We start from the raw sequence: 16,965 nt of genomic DNA, 5'->3' as shown, positions 1-16,965 counted from the left end.
AGAATAGGGGAGGTGAAACTTGCAACAAAATTTTGGGAGCTGGGAAGCAGATGGACTATAGCGACTTATGTCAATGCCCTCCAAAGACCACCAGAAACAGACCTGTAGTTGAAAAAAATGGGTCATTACTCACTGTAGTGAAAGGAGATCACCACAGGGCATTTCAGTAAGAGGTCGTCAGAAAGTAGTTGGGATGGGATTTGAATATGGCCAACAGCATATTTAACTTAGATTAATGTAAGGTGGTGTCTACGGCCATACCACCCTGAACGCGCCCGATCTCGTCAGATTAATGTAAGGTGGTATTTCTTCCTTCTCCCATCTAGACATTTCTTTAATTACTAGTGTATTAAACATGTCTTTATTCTGATACTTTGATACCTAGGGCCTTGCTGACATTATAGGGAAGGCTTCAGCCACAACTAGCAAATTCCTAGATATAATAAACAATGTAAGTGTGCCTCTCATATGCAAACCAACCAATCCAAAGCCCATACTAAACCACCTCCTTTATTGGGCTCTGATACACTAGGCCACTATCCACCTGCCCTCATCACACTAGGGCCAGGTACTATACAACTAGAGACAGCCCCCCATGCCCCAGAGTCCACTGAAATTATTCAAAACTAGTCAATCCTAAACCTTGTTGATTCTAATTCCTTCCCTGGAAACTACAATAAAGGCTCTTGTCCATGTCTTCTCCTCACTCCTTCTGCCTCCTGACCAACCCTGGTCCTTCCCCATGTGGCCCTGCATGGCATGGCTTAGTGTCCTCCCTCCTCTTCAGAAGTGTATGTAACAAACTATCTTTTCAGCGGCAACCATCTCCTGATCTATGGGCCTCACCACAACTGAATAATTATAAAGCCTGCATTTTGAAACAACTAGTCGCTAAGAATCAGAGTATTCTCTCCATATCAAGGCTTCAGATGTACCAGGGAAATTTCTTCTGGAAAGATTTCAGACAGCTAGTACCCCGAAACAAGATTCTGTGGATTTGCATTTTTCAAGGCAGAGATGGGTACTTCCTGTTCAATTTACTTCATCAAAAATCGATTTAGAAGTCCAGTCACCGTCTTCAGTGCTGAGGTACAACGATGAAAAAGATAATTCCTGCTTCCAAGCAGCTTACGTGTAGGGACAAGGTTCTCAGGTTCCTCTATTTAGAATCTATAACCCACTAGTCATTGACTATCAAATACCCTATGAATACTAAGAAAAACAAAAACCTAAATGTTTACCTGGGGAACCGGTTTCCTTTTGGTACCTCTGCTTCTTTTCAGCACAATTCTCACACAGAAGCTTGTTATTCCCCATTAGTAGTTCCATAGATGTAAACTGGTAGAGACAGGACTGAAGTGAGCATTCTTTAGAAGTAGTTACATAGCTCTGAGAAAGGGTCTGAAAAGCATTTTGGGGGCGAGGAGACAGCATATGTTTCTCCTCTGAAGAACATAAACTATTTGGAACACTTGGTGGCTTATTTTCTCTATCAAAATCTCTATCTCCAGTTACAGGGCTGCTCAGATGAAGTTCGGAAATAGCTTCAGCCACTCCCTTGTCACCAGTGCCAGGCTCCCTGGTGGGTGGTCCAGCTGCTGGCGGCTGGGGAGAGGGGGCATGCGGGTGCACACAGCATTCACGGCTAGACCTCAACAACATAGCCTGCTCAGAAGCACTTTCGGATTCTGAAGCCTCGCTGTCTGCATCAGCGCTACTTTCGGAACGGCTGGCCTCTTTCTCACTGCCATCGGTGGGGCTTTCAGTCAGAGCCGACTCGGTATTCGTGATGCTTGCAAATGCTGAGGAATCCCCGTTCATCTCAAGGTGCTCATTTTTCTGGCATATGACGACTGCTCTGTCTTCTCCAGATGACAATTTTCTTACACATTTTCTGCCATGAACTAGTTGATTCTGTGTTTTCAGAGAAAAGAATCTTGTGACCTTACTGAAAATAAATGCAAGTCTTATTTACATGTTCCACAATTATTAAATAAATACTTTTCCTAGACCCTCTGAAATCCATTTCCTAAATCTACCTAAACTGCAATCAATAGAAGACAGAATAACAAATAGTTCTAATTTAAAATTAATCTTTATACAAGAAACTCACAATAGCGGTTACTTATCTGTGGAGAAAGAAGCAGGTCTTTGTAGAACAGAGCTGAGGGAGGCTTTTTAATTATAAACCTTTGTATATACTCTCTGGAGTCCTGCCACTTCAAGAGCATTGTAACAGAAAAAGCTAATTCTGATAATATATCAATTTGCTAAGTTAGTACAAATCATATCACATAAAAAAAAGTTTTTTGAAAAAATGGAAGTGCAAATTTAGATTGATTTCTTTAAATTTTTATGGGACAATTCAACAACCAGCTATGTCCCTAGTGAAATAATGGGTCTAGACAATGGTCATCAGTGACTGGTAACATCAAAGATTAGACATCAAATATTACATGCATCTCTTTGGTGGAAGTATACACCGCCAGTTAAAAGGTTTCTTGCCAAGGGGCGCCTGGGTGTCTCAGTCGGTTGAGCATCCAACTCTTCTTTTTGTTTTAAGATTTTATTTATTTGACAGAGAGACAGTGAGAGAGGGTACACAAGCAGGCTTCCCACTGAGCAGGGAGCCCAATGCAGGGCTCAATTCCAGGACCCTGGGATCATGACCTGAGGCGAAGGCAGACGCTTAACGACTGAGCCACCCAGGCACCCGAGCATCCAAATCTTGATTTACGCTCAGATCATGATCTCAGGGTTGGGAGATCGAGCCCCATGTTGGGCTCCACACTGGGTGTGGAGCCTGCTTAAGATTCTCTCTCTCCCCCTCTCTTTCCCTCTGTCCCTCCCCAACCCTCAAAAAATAAATAAATAAAATTTTAAATAAATGTTTTCTTGCCAAAAATCAAATAATAAAACTTGAGCCTAATTAGGCCTTTAGATTGAACTGCCTTAGAGAGGAAATAAAGGGAACAAAGAAATCTCTTAACACCATGGAAATGCAATAGCAAGATAAATTACTATTGAATGTGGGAATGTGAGAAATTACTGGGAAAAAAAAATGACCCAATTTCTTCAACAAATACATTGCAAAGTAGGGGAGAAGGGAGGGGGAAATCTGTAGATTAAACGAGACCTAAGAGACATGCAATTAAGAGATGGCAATCAACTGCAATCTATAGATCTTTTTTAGATCCTAAATTCAAGCACACCTTAGAAAGCAAAAACAAAAAAGGTATTTATGAGACAACTACAGAAATTTAAATAATGACTGGATGTTGGCACTATTAAAAAGTTACTAATATTTTTAGGTATGATGATGCACTGTGGTTATGTCTTTAAAAGTAGTATTCATCTTTTATATCAGAATTATTTCAAAATAATATGAGATGGGGAGGGGGAGAATGTGGGATAGCTACAGATAAAATATGATTAGCCATGATCTGATACCTGTGAATCTGAGAAATAGGTACATGGGAGTTTATAACACTACCTCTCTACTTTTGTATATTTTTGAAACTTTTCTTATTAAAAAGTTTTTTTAAAACAGATGTCTCACAAATGCATATAATCTTACCTTATCTTTAGATGAAGACTGGTTCTTGGTGGCTCTGGGTTCAGAAGTATTTTCTATAGTAACAGTGTCACTGTACTGATCATTATCTGTCGCCTGCGAACTTCTATATTTACTCATTCTTCCCAAAAGTACCGGTTTTGAAACCTATATAGATGCCATGTACATAACACAAAACTTATTTAGGAAATAAATTCTGGATATCACCTACTTTTTTGAATTTCTAACTCATGTGAAATTAGATAATTTCCTTAACATTAATTCTCAAACTGTAAAACATAATGCTTTGAAATCCCTGAGAGTTAAGAACTATATCATAATTTATGCATATATACACAAACCCCAGTATCAAATACACTCTATGAACTCCATTATCATAGATAAAAAAATGATTCTCAGATAATGTGATAACATGCTCAACAAATGTCTAAGTAAATGAATGAATAAATGCTCTTCACAAAAGACTCATTATTAAGTTTTTTTCTCCTTACCCTTTCTTCTATTATAGGAAGTGAAATATCAATAAAGGGATCGTTCACAGAGGAGATCTTAAAAAGAAAACATATTGAGAAATTCAGTTAGAATTCTAATATAGACAATGTAGTTTTGTAAAGTCTTAAAGAAATCAAACTTCCCAGGCAACTTAGAATTTCAAGTTTAAAAACATCCCTGGAATAAACAGTGATTTTAATTGGGTAGAGCAGCACATATTGTTAATCAAAACAAAATATCCCAAAGCCTCAATAAATGCAACCCAGTTGAATTTATAATATTGCCAATACGACTAACTTATAATATTCAAAGTAACTTCTAAATTAACTGTGTTTAATAAAACTGATCAACTAAAGACATAAACATATTCTTGGTGAAATTGTGCCACAACATAAATCAAATAGAAATATTAAAACAAAAACAAAACAAAAAAAACAACCCAGAGCGCTTGACTGTGTTTTGTAGCTTCTTAGGTGAGCTCTGTTTAAAAAGATTCTCTCTAGCTTGTGAGACAGAAATCAACTTCTATGTTGAAAATACTAGAAATTTAAGTAATATCACGTTGATAAATGCTGTGCTTCAACACGACAGGCTAGAAGGAGATGTAACATATAATCCTGATTTTATAAGACTAGAGAGAAAAGAAAGGTACTCGATAATCTGGGACAGGAAAATGGACATAAAGACTCTCCATTTTATGATTAAAATCTAACAGAAGTTTACACCTATCATACTCTAAGCCATACATTTTCAGAAATATTCCTTACCAAATAATTGAAAACCTATAAAAATGTTTATGTGTTTTAAGTTGTTGTTAAAGTACAGATGGCATTCAAAATAAAAATTATCATTACATTCAAAGATGAGTCTACTTTAAACAAAACTTCAACAAGTTATATAAATGTAAACTTTAAATAAAATGTGGTAGATCACCCTAAGTTATTAGAATCATATTTTAGGGCAATGCATAGTTATATGACATAGTTATTCCCTTCCCAGAAGTTTCTCTTTCATTTCAATCCAAACAAGTACCTAACACATTGCAGCACACTAAAGTAGGCTAAAAGAACGTCACGGGTTTGTTGAGAGGAAAAAACACTTTAAAAATTATAAATTATGTTTTTCCTCTGGGAGTGAAGGATATATCTAATGACTTTTAAAATCTATTACGTAGTCATCTGTCACTAATAAAAATAAATGCTGATGATTATATGTGAAAGAAAACAACAAAAATGATGAATGTAATCTATTCCATGTTGAAGTGAATTCCAAAGCACCTACATTTGCACATTCTTCACACATGACTGTGCTAGTTAATTCACCAATAAAGATCCGATCTATGAAGTTCATTTTCACACCTTCTCTTCCATACGCTGTAAAAATAATACTTTTTAATGCAAAAAATATGTCAACCATCAACCTAACAATGTAACATGCTTTTTCTCTGTTGATTCAAAGGAAATCTGAGTAAGACAGACGTCCAATACATTTAATACATTTTATCGTATGATGTTATAATGTCTTTCTCCTTTACAATTCTGTAGAGAAAATTTGATTATCAACTACAGTAGTCTCCAAGAAATAATGAACAGTTCTTAAACTTGAGGCAAAATAGGTAGACCAATAACCACTGTTCATATCATACCTCAACTGCTCCCATTAAACCCTTTAAAGCCTCTGTACCTAACGTAGAGGTAGACAGAAGGATGAAAAAGATTATGCTTTTAGGGCTACAGATGCCTGGACCATAACTATGGAAACAACAGAGTAGTAAAAGACAAGTAAACATAGTAGAATGTAAAGAATTAATTTGGGCAATTAGTAACATTACATACACACACACACACACACACACACGTGTGTGCGTTCAGTATAAAATGGTAAAATTATTGTGTTTGGGAAATATTTATAAATCAAAGAAAATCATGCCTGTGATTTGCTTCAAAATAATCAGGAGTTAGGAGAACATAGATAAAACATAATACACCATGAATTCAATGTAGTTTAAGAGGGGTGAGGAGTACACGAGGTTCTATCATACTATTCTCTCCATTTCAATAGATGTTTAAAACCTTCCACAGTAAATTATGACAAAAAATATATATTAACAAACCTCACTCCTCTTTCAAACTTCTATCCTTTTTGGATCTCTAACTTCAAATTTTATACAAACAACATTTAAAGTCATTTCAAAACATTATTTGAAGTATTGAATGTCACAGCCAACTTATAGACATATCAATAAACATCTTTTAATATAATGATAACTATTTAGAAGTTACATAAACTAAGATGTTTCATTAAGAAAACTGTACAAGGGATTGAAAATAGAAAAGATTACACAAAACTGGAAGGAAAGAAAAACTGGGCAGTTATTCTAAACATACACTAGATGGCACTATCTCAAAACAAACAAACAAAAAACCCCAAAGCATACTTGAGAATCCACATTTGAAAACATCTTGAACCCTTCACATGAAACTAATGTAACATTGTGTGTCAACTATACTTTAATTAAAAAAAAAAACTTGAACCTTTCATTGCATATAGTTTGGGCATGTACAATCACAATGTGTATATTTGTTTATGAATTATAGACATGTAGTGTGTATATATAATACCACAAATAAATAGAAGTTAGAAAAGAAAATAAATAAAATGCAAATAATATTTTAAACATTTAAAAATGATGACTTTGTACCAGCATCAGTTAATATCTGAAGACAAAATATACAGTTAGGACAAGGTAAATCACTCACATCATGAGCTATAAGCCCACACTTAAATACTGATAATTATAAATAATCAGCTTTGATTAGATAATCACTGGTTTTGCCTCATACTTTGGCTGATGAAGAGTCGACACTAGAAGTAAAGTAGACATGTATTTGATTTAGTACTCTCTCCAACCAATCTTTGGAACACTTAAGCATTCTGACTAGTTAAAACTGTATAATAACCATAAATCCACTTATCCAAGCATAGGTCAACTGCAAAATGACACAATATGATGAAACAGAACTCCCAGCGAGGCTGCTGCTTTCCACAACCTTTCAAGTCTCCCTTAGGATACTTCACATTAGGGTTATCAGTGTCAGTCTGTATATTTGATACTAGTTTTAAAAGTTCACATGGACGCATTCTAACATTTTCTTTCTATGACCCAGTAGACTATCTTGGCAGCCACTGGAGTAAGTACACTCTCCTTTTAAGGCCACTACTTTACAGAATTAGTTCACATAATGCTCAGTTCTTTTTCCCCTGAAAAGAAACGTACAATTTTCTTCTAGGAGAAAGTTTTAACAGTGAATGAATCAACATACCTTTGACTTTTTTTCTAGTATCATCATCAGCAGTTTTAGTAGTTGGGTTGTTAAATGCTTTTAGAATGCTAGCTTGTATTCTCTATAAAACAAATAAGAATTTCGTAAGAATCCATATTTGAATGTTTTTATAGGTTTAGAGTAAGTTCTCCCTCTTTTCCCTCCTCTCCCACACTCTACCACTCTGTCCCTAAAATGATGTGTCATTTTAATCAGGACAAAAAGTAACACAGAGACCATGTGGAATTTCTTATCTATTGAAGAAAAAACTTTACTATATAAGAAGCTATTAAACTGGTCACTATGATCTTCACCTAGATTATATATATTCCTATATGAGTAAAGTCCAGAACATCAAATAATTTCCACAGCAAGAAGAATACCCCAAATCTTGATCAGTTATCCTTTTATTTGAATTCAGTTGTCAGTAATGATTACTAGTATTAAAGTCTTTAGCAGCTCTAAGGAAATGACAAGATTTATATGTTTCCATAGCTCTTTATGTTTCAGGGAAGATCCAATATCACAGAAAACTTTCAGAATGAAATAAAATCAGATTCCAAGAATAAAGACATTTGAGCTAATAAATTATCATCTTTTATACTAATTATGTCCCTCCTTAGTGGATGAATTTAATCTTCTCAAATTCACATTTTTACAGTGCAGTGAGAGAAAAGCTTGTTAAAAAAAAAAAACAAACTTCTGGAGGATAATTAAGTAAAGTCTTAATCACAGGTTTTCATATGTGAGACCACTGTTTGACCTGGACTTCCTGAAAATGATACCTAATTCTGTTCTTAAAAAAATATTATATTAAAGAAAAATGAAACTCAAACTGCAGACTTGCCAGAGAATCATAAAAGTACTACATATCAGAATCCAGACACTTTCCACTGTTCAGAAAATTCACAGCCTTAAATATTTAAATCAATTGAATAGAATAAAAACAAATTAAGCAGCCACGTCATAAATTTAGAAAAAGAATATCAAAGCTGAACGAAAGTAAATAACAAAACTCAACAAAAGAGTTAATGAAGACAAAAGTATATAAATTGAAGAGACTAATAAATGAATCAAAAGCTGATTTTTGGGTGGGGGATAAATAAACTTACTAGTCAATCTTAATCAAAGTAAGGTTGAAAAGCATTAACATAACACCTAAGAAAAAGGAAACCACTAACAAAATTAAGGATATTTTAAGTAATCATGAGAGACTACTTTGCTCCACTCTCATGTAATTACATTTGAAAATTCAGAAAAAAATAGATAATTTTCCAGGAAATGAGTTCCAGAAGAGAGAGAGTACCTTCCAGCTTTCATGGGGTAGGTGAATGGGCAGAAAGAGAAGAATGGTGTTACACAGTACTCCGTACAAAAAGTTCCAAGCCCTAACTTTTCACAGAGGAATGCCACTAAGCATATGTTCCAGAGCATAAAAAAGGGAAGCCTCCAAATTATTTTCATGAAGCATAATATTGGTATCAAAGCTGACAGAATATATACAACACACACCAACATCACGTATGAAAAAAATTCTAAATAAAATACAGAAGCACATTAAAATAATACACTATCATTAAGACTTTTGTTCTAGTTATGCAGGGATATTAGGAAATCTATTCATACAAGCCATCATATTAACAGATATAAGAAGCAAAACATTATTTAAGATAAAATCCCTTGATTTATTACTATTATTTAGGACTGTATTAGTGTTCTAGTCAATGCATTTGATAGAAAAATAAATCTCAGAGTATAAAAATTATAAAGGAGATAAAATTATTTGCAGATGATACGACTTTTTACTTGGAAAAGCCAAAAGAACAAACTGAAATGAAAAACTACTATAAATAATAAAAGAATTTGATATGGGGTATATAAATATAATGAAGTCAATAGCCTTCACACACACAAACAAAAACCAGTTAGAAGCAATGGAAGAAAATGCCCCATTTATAACAACTAAAAAGATAAAATAATGAATAAACTTAAGGGTTGTGTAAGATCTAAATGAGGAAAACTTAAAAACACTACTGAAAGACACAAAAGAAAACTTGATCAAATGGAAAGACACACCATGTTCTTCAACGGGTCCTAAATAAACATTTCAATCTTGCCCCCTAAATTTATGCATTTAACATAATTCCAGTAAAAATAGCAATAGGTTTTTTTTTTTTTTTAATGTGAGAGATTGAAGGGGGAGATTAGTCCTAAACTAGATATGGAGGAATAAATAAGAATAGCAATGAAAAATCGGTGGGGGGGAACAGGAAGTGTAGTGACAAATGACTGGTCCCACTAGATTTATTAAAATGCATTAAAAAATGGGCGGAGGACCTGAAGAGACATTTTTCCAAAGAAGCCATACAGATGGTAGATAGACACATAAAAAGATGTTCAATATCAGTAGTCATCAGGGAAATACAAATCAAACCTGCCACGAGATATTACCTCACACCAGTCAGAATGGCTAATATCAAAAAGACAAGAAAAAACAAGTGTTGGTAAGGATGTGGAGAAAAAGGAACTCTTGTGCACTGTTGGTGGAAACATAAGTTTAGTACAGCCACTGTAGAAAACAGTATGGAGATTCCTCAAAAAATTAAAAATAGAAATACCATATGATCCAGTAGTTCCACTAGTGGGTATTTTTTTAAAGATTTATTTATTTACTTACTTCCTTATTTGAGAGAGAGATAGCAAGAGAGAGTATGAGCAGAGAGGAGAGAGAGAAGCAGGCTCCCCGCGAGCAGGGAGCCCGATGTGGGGCTCGATCCCAGGACCCTGGGATCATGACCTGAGCCGAAGGCAGATGCTTAACTGACTGAGCTACCCAGGTGCCCCTCACTAGTGGGTATTTACCCAAAGAAAACAAAAACACTAATTTGAAAAGATATATGCACCCCTATGTTTATTGTAGTGTTATTTACAATAGACGAGATATGGAAGCAGCCACGTGTCCATCAATAGATGAATGAATAAAGAAAATGTTCTAATGGAACATACAATGCAATAATTACTTGGCCATAAAAAAGAATGAAATCTTGCCATTTGCAAAAACATGAAGGAACCTGAAGGGTATTATGATAAATGAGATAAGTCAGACAGAGAATGATAAATACCATAAGATCTCACTTATATATGGAATCTGGTACAGCACTCTGGAAAACAGTATGGAGGTTCCTCAAGAAGTTAAAAATAGAGCTACCCTACGACCCAGCAATTGCACTACTGGGTATTCACCCCAAAAATACAGATGTAATGAAAAGAAGGGGCACATGCACCCCAATGTTCATAGCAGCAATGTCCACAATAGCCAAACTGTGGAAGGAGCGAGATGTCCCTCAACAGATGAATGGATAAAGAAGATGCGGTCCATATATACAATGGAATATTACTCAGCCATCAGAAAGGATGAATACCCAACTTCTACATCAACATGTGGAATATAAGGAATAGCATGGTGGATCATAGGGACAGGGAGGAAAATGTGAATGGGAAGAAATCAGAGAGGGAGACAAACTATGAGAGACTCCTGACCTTGGAAACAAACTGAGGGTTGTGGAAAGGGAGGTGGGTGGAAGGATGGGGTAACCAGATGATGGGCATTAAGGAGGGCACATGATGTAATGAGCACTGGGTGTTGTATGCAACTAATGAATCATTGAACACTACATCAAAAACTAGTGATGTACTATATGTTGGCTAATTGAATTTAAATTAAAAAAATTCAGTGCCTTCATCATATTAATTAAAAAAAAAGATTTCACTTATATGTGGAATCTAAAAAACAAAATGAACAAACAAATAAACAGATTCTTAAATTCAGAGAACAAACTGGTGGTTGCCAGAGGGGAGGGAGTAAGAGGATGGGCAAAATAGATAAAGAGGATTAAGAGGTACAAACTTCCAGTTATAAAATAAATAAGTCATGGAAATGAAAAGTACAGCATAGGGAATATACTCAATAATATTGTAATAATGTTGTATAGTGACAGATGGTGACTATACTTATGGTGAGCACTGAGTAATGTATACAACTGCCAAATCAATGTTGTACACCTGAAAGTAATATGTCAATTATACTTCAAAATATTAAAAATTGAGGAAAAAAGGGGCGCCTGGGTGGCTCAGATGGTTAAGCGTCTGCCTTCGGCTCAGGTCATGATCCCAGGGTCCTGGGATCGAGTCCCGCATCAGGCTCCCTGCTCCTTGGGAGCCTGCTTCTCCCTCTGCCTCTCTCTCTCTCTCTGTCTCTCATGAATAAATAAATAAAATCTTTAAAAAAAAAAAAAAAAAAAATTGAGGAAAAAACAATAAAATGAATAAATAGACTGGCTGCAGCATAAAAAAAGAGAGAGGGAAAGAGAGATGCAATTCTGGAATGTGCTCTATAGACTCTTTGCCCTTGGAAAGGATAGAGTGGAGTAAGATGATAAAGACGATGATGTTAGATTTTTTTTTAGTCCTTTTCAAAGGGAAGAAAGTGTATCAAGAAGCAGGTCCCACCAGCCATTAATGAAGAGATTTCATATGTAGAGAAAGTCGTGACTGATGCATGAAAGGAAGAGAAAATATGCAAAGTTTCCTTTGCAAGTTACTATTCCAAACAGAGAATAACAGAGCTTAAGGCAAAATAGGTAATATGGAGATCTAGACTTTCATTTTGAAATTAATAAAATGTGGTTGATTATATAAAGAAAAATGCATTTAAACCTTCATAATTTAAAGTATGATCCTAATAATCAAAAAGATAAGCAAACAGAATCAAGGGCAAGTTGAGAAATAAGCCCAAATACATATGAAAAATTAGTATAATTAGGGTGTTACCAATTTAGTGGGAAAAGCATACTATACAGTGTGGATAACCATAGGATGGACAAATGGAAAAAAAGGAAATATTCTGGGAACAGGATAAACCTCAATAGATCAAGATTTAAATCTAAAAATGAATTATAAAGTACTAGGAGAAAACATGGGGAAATTCTTTTATAACCTAGGAGTGGGAATGCCTTTTTTAACCATGACTCAATATCCAGAAGGCTTTTAAAATAAAAAAGACTGTTAAATTCAAAACCAAAAAATTTTTAAACTTTTTTACCTAAAAAAAAATATGCTGCCAAATTATAAGCAAAATCAAGACACAAATGACAAACTTGGAAATATATTCTCTCCCTACTATACAAAAAGCTTTTAGAAATCAGCAAAGGATCAGAACTCAGCAGAAAAAGGGGTAAAAAATAGGAACAGAGGAAAAGATATTCAGCTTCATTCAAGGAGAAATGTATACTAAAACCACCCTGAGATGCATTTTTCTACCCAGCTGATTGGTAAAAATTAGAAAGTTCGACAAAACAGTCTTTTGGTGGTGCTGTGGGGAAAGGGACTCCCTTACATGGCATGTAGCTAACAGAAGTGAAAATTGTATGCCTATGGATTATATCAAAATTACAAATGGATAGATCATTTGATCCAGCAATCTCATTTCTATATGTATGCAGATATACTAACACACATGCAAAATAACACAAATACCTAATTCATCACAATATTACTCATAAAAGCAAAAACACTGGAAACATACATATAAGGGAGAATCACTAAGACACTGGTTTGATATGTTCAGGTAAAAAAAAAAAAAAAAAGAGAGAGAAGCTTCTTATCTTCTGATATGAAAAGATTGTTACAATTAAGTGAAAAAAGACAAAACTGCAAAACTGCAGAAAGTGTTCATATAGTATATGCCACCTTCTGAATAAAGAAAGGAGAAAAATACACACACACACACATACCACCACCACCACCACCAAAGGAGAGCATAAACAAGAAAGACAACATAGTTTACAGGCAACAGCAGGGCCAATGCATAAGAGAGGCAAGAGAATTCCCAGAAGCACAGTTAGTGGGAACTCCAGAACGACGCCTGTACATCCAATGTGGGAGGCAACCAACCCAAACTGAAGCAGTGAGACCAGGAGACAGACACACTGTCAAAACTAAGATCCCCTCTGCTACTGTACCATGTTTTAAATCTGAGAACAGAATATATGGGGAATGAGCTGCTACTGTCCTTATTCTCCCCATGCTCTGCTGTGGATCAGCAGAGTATACACATTACCTAACCCAAAGTTGTTCTGCTCTGACCTATTCCTGAGAGCAAAGAGGTGGGTCATGATGAACTCAGAAGCAGAAAATACAGAGCAGCCTTTAACGTTTTTGGACCAGAGAGCTAGCACCTGGTCTCTCCTATAACTCTTGTCAGTTGCTTGGACAAGCATGGCTCAGAACACATTCATGACCTTGCCCACTGACTTCCTCCAGAAAGAACTCTTAGAAATTCTGGGACGCCAAAGCCAAACTATGTTCCAGAGATTCTCTCAGTCCCTCTTCTTTTGGGAGCCTTCATCCAATAATGGCAATAGGTTTGTGCTTGCTAACCAGTTATGCAAAACTAAACAATCTAATTGTTTAAGCATACACAGATCGCTCTCAAAACTATAAGACAATGAAATGATTACTGTAAAAGTAAAAAAAAAAGTCGTTCCCTCTGATGAGGAAGACATGTTTGAAAAGAAAGAACAGGTGGCTTCTATGGCACTAAAACATTCTATTTTTTTTTAACTCTGGGTGTGATGGTGAGGAAGGTTTCTAGTGGTAACTGACTTTTCTTTATATTATGCTTTAAACTGTATATATATCTGCATACATTCTTCTGTATATAGAATACATTTCATGGTAAGTGTCTGATACCTTCCCCCAATAATTGTGAAACTGAGTTTCATTTATTAACCGGCCTAAGATCAGCACATTATATTTCCTAGAACTGCTCACTATTCTCTTCAAGTATATTTTGAAAGTTGATGCAAGATTCAAAAACTTAAATATATACAAAGTAGGGTATAAAAGTAAACATACAGCAATCTGTGCCATGTCATACTATCTTGAAATATATGTGAAGAAAATCAAAATCATAAAATATGTCCCAAAAGCTATTAAATAGTGAAATAATCTCCAATTCAGACACAATAAATTTGAAAATTGATATAATTCAGATACCGTCTGAGCTAAAGCTGACTTTTATACCTTTAAAAAAGAATTGATTGAATGAAAATAAATTAGAATGGTATGAATTCCATGCAGGAGAATGGACTTAAATAAAGATTCCAATAAATACCATATTCACTTGTAAATATTTAGTATAACTGTAAAAAGTATCTCCAGCCACCAAAGATAAAGAACTCTAAACCAAGTTATAAGTCTATAAATTTATTTTACAATTTGAATATTTTACTAATTCAAACATGACTTTCAATATGATTTAACGAGTCTTTGCCATTTTCAGAAATGTAAACTATAATGTCAAACTCTTAAAAAGGAATAAAAACAATGGAGTTGTTCAAATTATTAACTTTTAAACTATTAGACATTTGCTTTTTTATTGTATCTTAGCCACAAATTTATATTCTCTAAACTGTTAAAGGAGTTAATTAATAGGTAATTCATCAAGTTGAATAAAATAATTGAGTTTAGGTCTATCTACAGCCTCTCATTGTTGAGAGTCATGCTTTGAACCATTTAAGTTAAAAAAAGAGACACACGCGCGTGCACACACACATACACACACACACACTTTGGCCAGGGAGCTGCTAACAACTGCAGCACATTAATCAATTAGCAGTGTCAAGGTTCAACTATTTCAAATCTCCACCATAAACTTCTTTCAAAAATAAGAACACATAACACTCATGGCTTAAAAGTCAGCTGAGACAGTCTGCCTTTAAAATAGTCCTAACCAATAATGTATCAGTGATGTATCTTTGGAAATAAAATTGTAGTATTGTTAATTTGGTGAGAGCTCAAATTAAAAGCAAGATAGTGAAGAAGCACATACCTTGTAAGCTGAAAAGACTGCCTGTAAAAGAAGTTCTTACAGTAAATTTGATTTCATTCTGTCCACGAAAAATGTGTAATTTTTGCACAAATGATTCCTTTAGCACTCTATTTGGCAAGAGCATGGTATAGCCCTCAACTTTACAGTCATCAGAAAAAAACTTCAATGAAACATTATGAAAGGGGGTCAGTAGTTTTTAATCATTATGACAAGATTCTGGTGGCAGACATAACGCTGGAGCCTTACTTCAATCAAAACACACATGGCAGTGACAAACTACAACGGCAGCACGGTTACCAGCTGTGGGGTTCCCAGGCCAGACAATGCAGCTCCTGCACGGGGACTCACTGTAACTGACTGCACCACTGTCCTTGCTTACGAGACTGAATAAATCCACGGACTTGACATTTTAATTTTGCCACACCGTCTAAAGCCCTCAAATAGGGGAAGATAAGAGCTTGCAAAAAGCCATGCTTCCCCCTGTACTGCCTGAGTTTTTAAGACACTGTGAATCTTAATGCACCATTATGACAAAACAATAATTTAATTGTAACAAAGAATGCCATCAAGTAAAATAGGGGAAAAAATAATAGAAACCGATTTTATAGTTTTATCTTAATATTGACAGAGAAAAACAATGCAGAGAGGTAATTTTTAATTCCATTTACAATGATACAGGACCATGTAGTAAACATATTCTTACAAACCATAGTGGAAAAACAATCATTCTAGAAATTGATAGTCTGAATTAATCTTAAACTAACTCCTATGTCGTCTGTAGGCTCAGAAGCATCAATACACATTTATCATTTAAGATACAAGTTTTGTTATATCTCTCCCCAACTTGCTGCCTTGTAAATCCCTTAACTGATTTTTTAAAACAAATTACAGGTAAAACATAATGTAGTATTATCCTGTCAATTTATCAGCTCATTCAAATTATAACATATTCAAAATAATTGCAAACCCCCAAGAAACTAGGTAGTATAACTTATTTAAGAAACTGCTTTTTTCCAATTCAAATTCTCAACAGAAATTGTCCATTTAAAATTAAGTACAGAAAACTTATTCAACACACATTCACCAGGCACCTACTATGTGCAAGGCACATGGGATACAGAGAGTCATTCCGTGAGATTACAATCTAAGAGAGGTGATAAAAACATAACTCTAAATAGAAGATGATAGGGTTCATAATTGAAATATATAGAGTATATCCAGGAGGGAAAGATCCAGGAGGGAAAATGGCGGCAGAGTACGAGGATCCTAGGCTCCCTTTGTCCTATGAATACAACTAGATAATTACCAATCATCCTAAATACCCCAGAAATCAACCGGAAGACCGGCAGAACAAACCCCACAACTAAAGTTAGAGAAGAGGACACACTGAATAAGTTAGGAAATGCAGAGACCTGGTTTGGGAGAGAAACAGCTCATGGCCACTGAAGTGGGGAGGTAACTGCGGTCCTGGAGAAGGGTGAGAGACTAGTGCACAGGGGAGTACAAAGAGAAAATGAATCCCGGGCGCCTGGGTGGCTCAGTTGGTTAAGCGACTGCCTTCAGCTCAGGTCATGATCCTGGAGTCCCAGGATCGAGTCTCGCATCGGGTTCCCTGCTCAGCGGGGAGTCTGCTCCTCCCTCTGACCCTCCCCCCTCTCATGTGCTCTCTCTCTCACTCTCTCTCT

General features: G+C 35.4%; 1 protein-coding gene across 3 annotated transcripts in view; it reads right to left on the bottom strand.

Annotated features, from left to right (window-relative positions):
* The window catches only part of USP45 (ubiquitin specific peptidase 45), a 72,591-nt gene that overhangs the window by 9,645 nt on the left and 45,981 nt on the right, over positions 1-16,965 (bottom strand). Inside the window, exons 10-14 of one of the 3 annotated variants that reach the window (XM_032408181.1) lie at positions 7,390-7,471; positions 5,348-5,439; positions 4,066-4,122; positions 3,578-3,721; positions 1,242-1,914 (exon numbers count right to left, since the gene is read on the bottom strand). In XM_032408181.1, coding sequence (XP_032264072.1) covers positions 1,242-1,914; positions 3,578-3,721; positions 4,066-4,122; positions 5,348-5,439; positions 7,390-7,471 — 1,048 coding nt within the window. Of the gene's footprint in view, positions 1-1,241; positions 1,915-3,577; positions 3,722-4,065; positions 4,123-5,347; positions 5,440-7,389; positions 7,472-16,965 lie in introns of those variants that run through there. The other 2 variants (XM_032408182.1, XM_032408183.1) reach the window with 2 other exon arrangements.

This window comes from Phoca vitulina, unplaced genomic scaffold (genome assembly GCF_004348235.1).
Source record: "Phoca vitulina isolate PV1807 unplaced genomic scaffold, GSC_HSeal_1.0 scaffold9, whole genome shotgun sequence".
Lineage (NCBI taxonomy): Eukaryota > Metazoa > Chordata > Mammalia > Carnivora > Phocidae > Phoca > Phoca vitulina.
The sequence above is the reverse complement of the archived record's forward strand: the minus strand, read 5'-3'. Positions and strand labels throughout refer to the sequence as shown.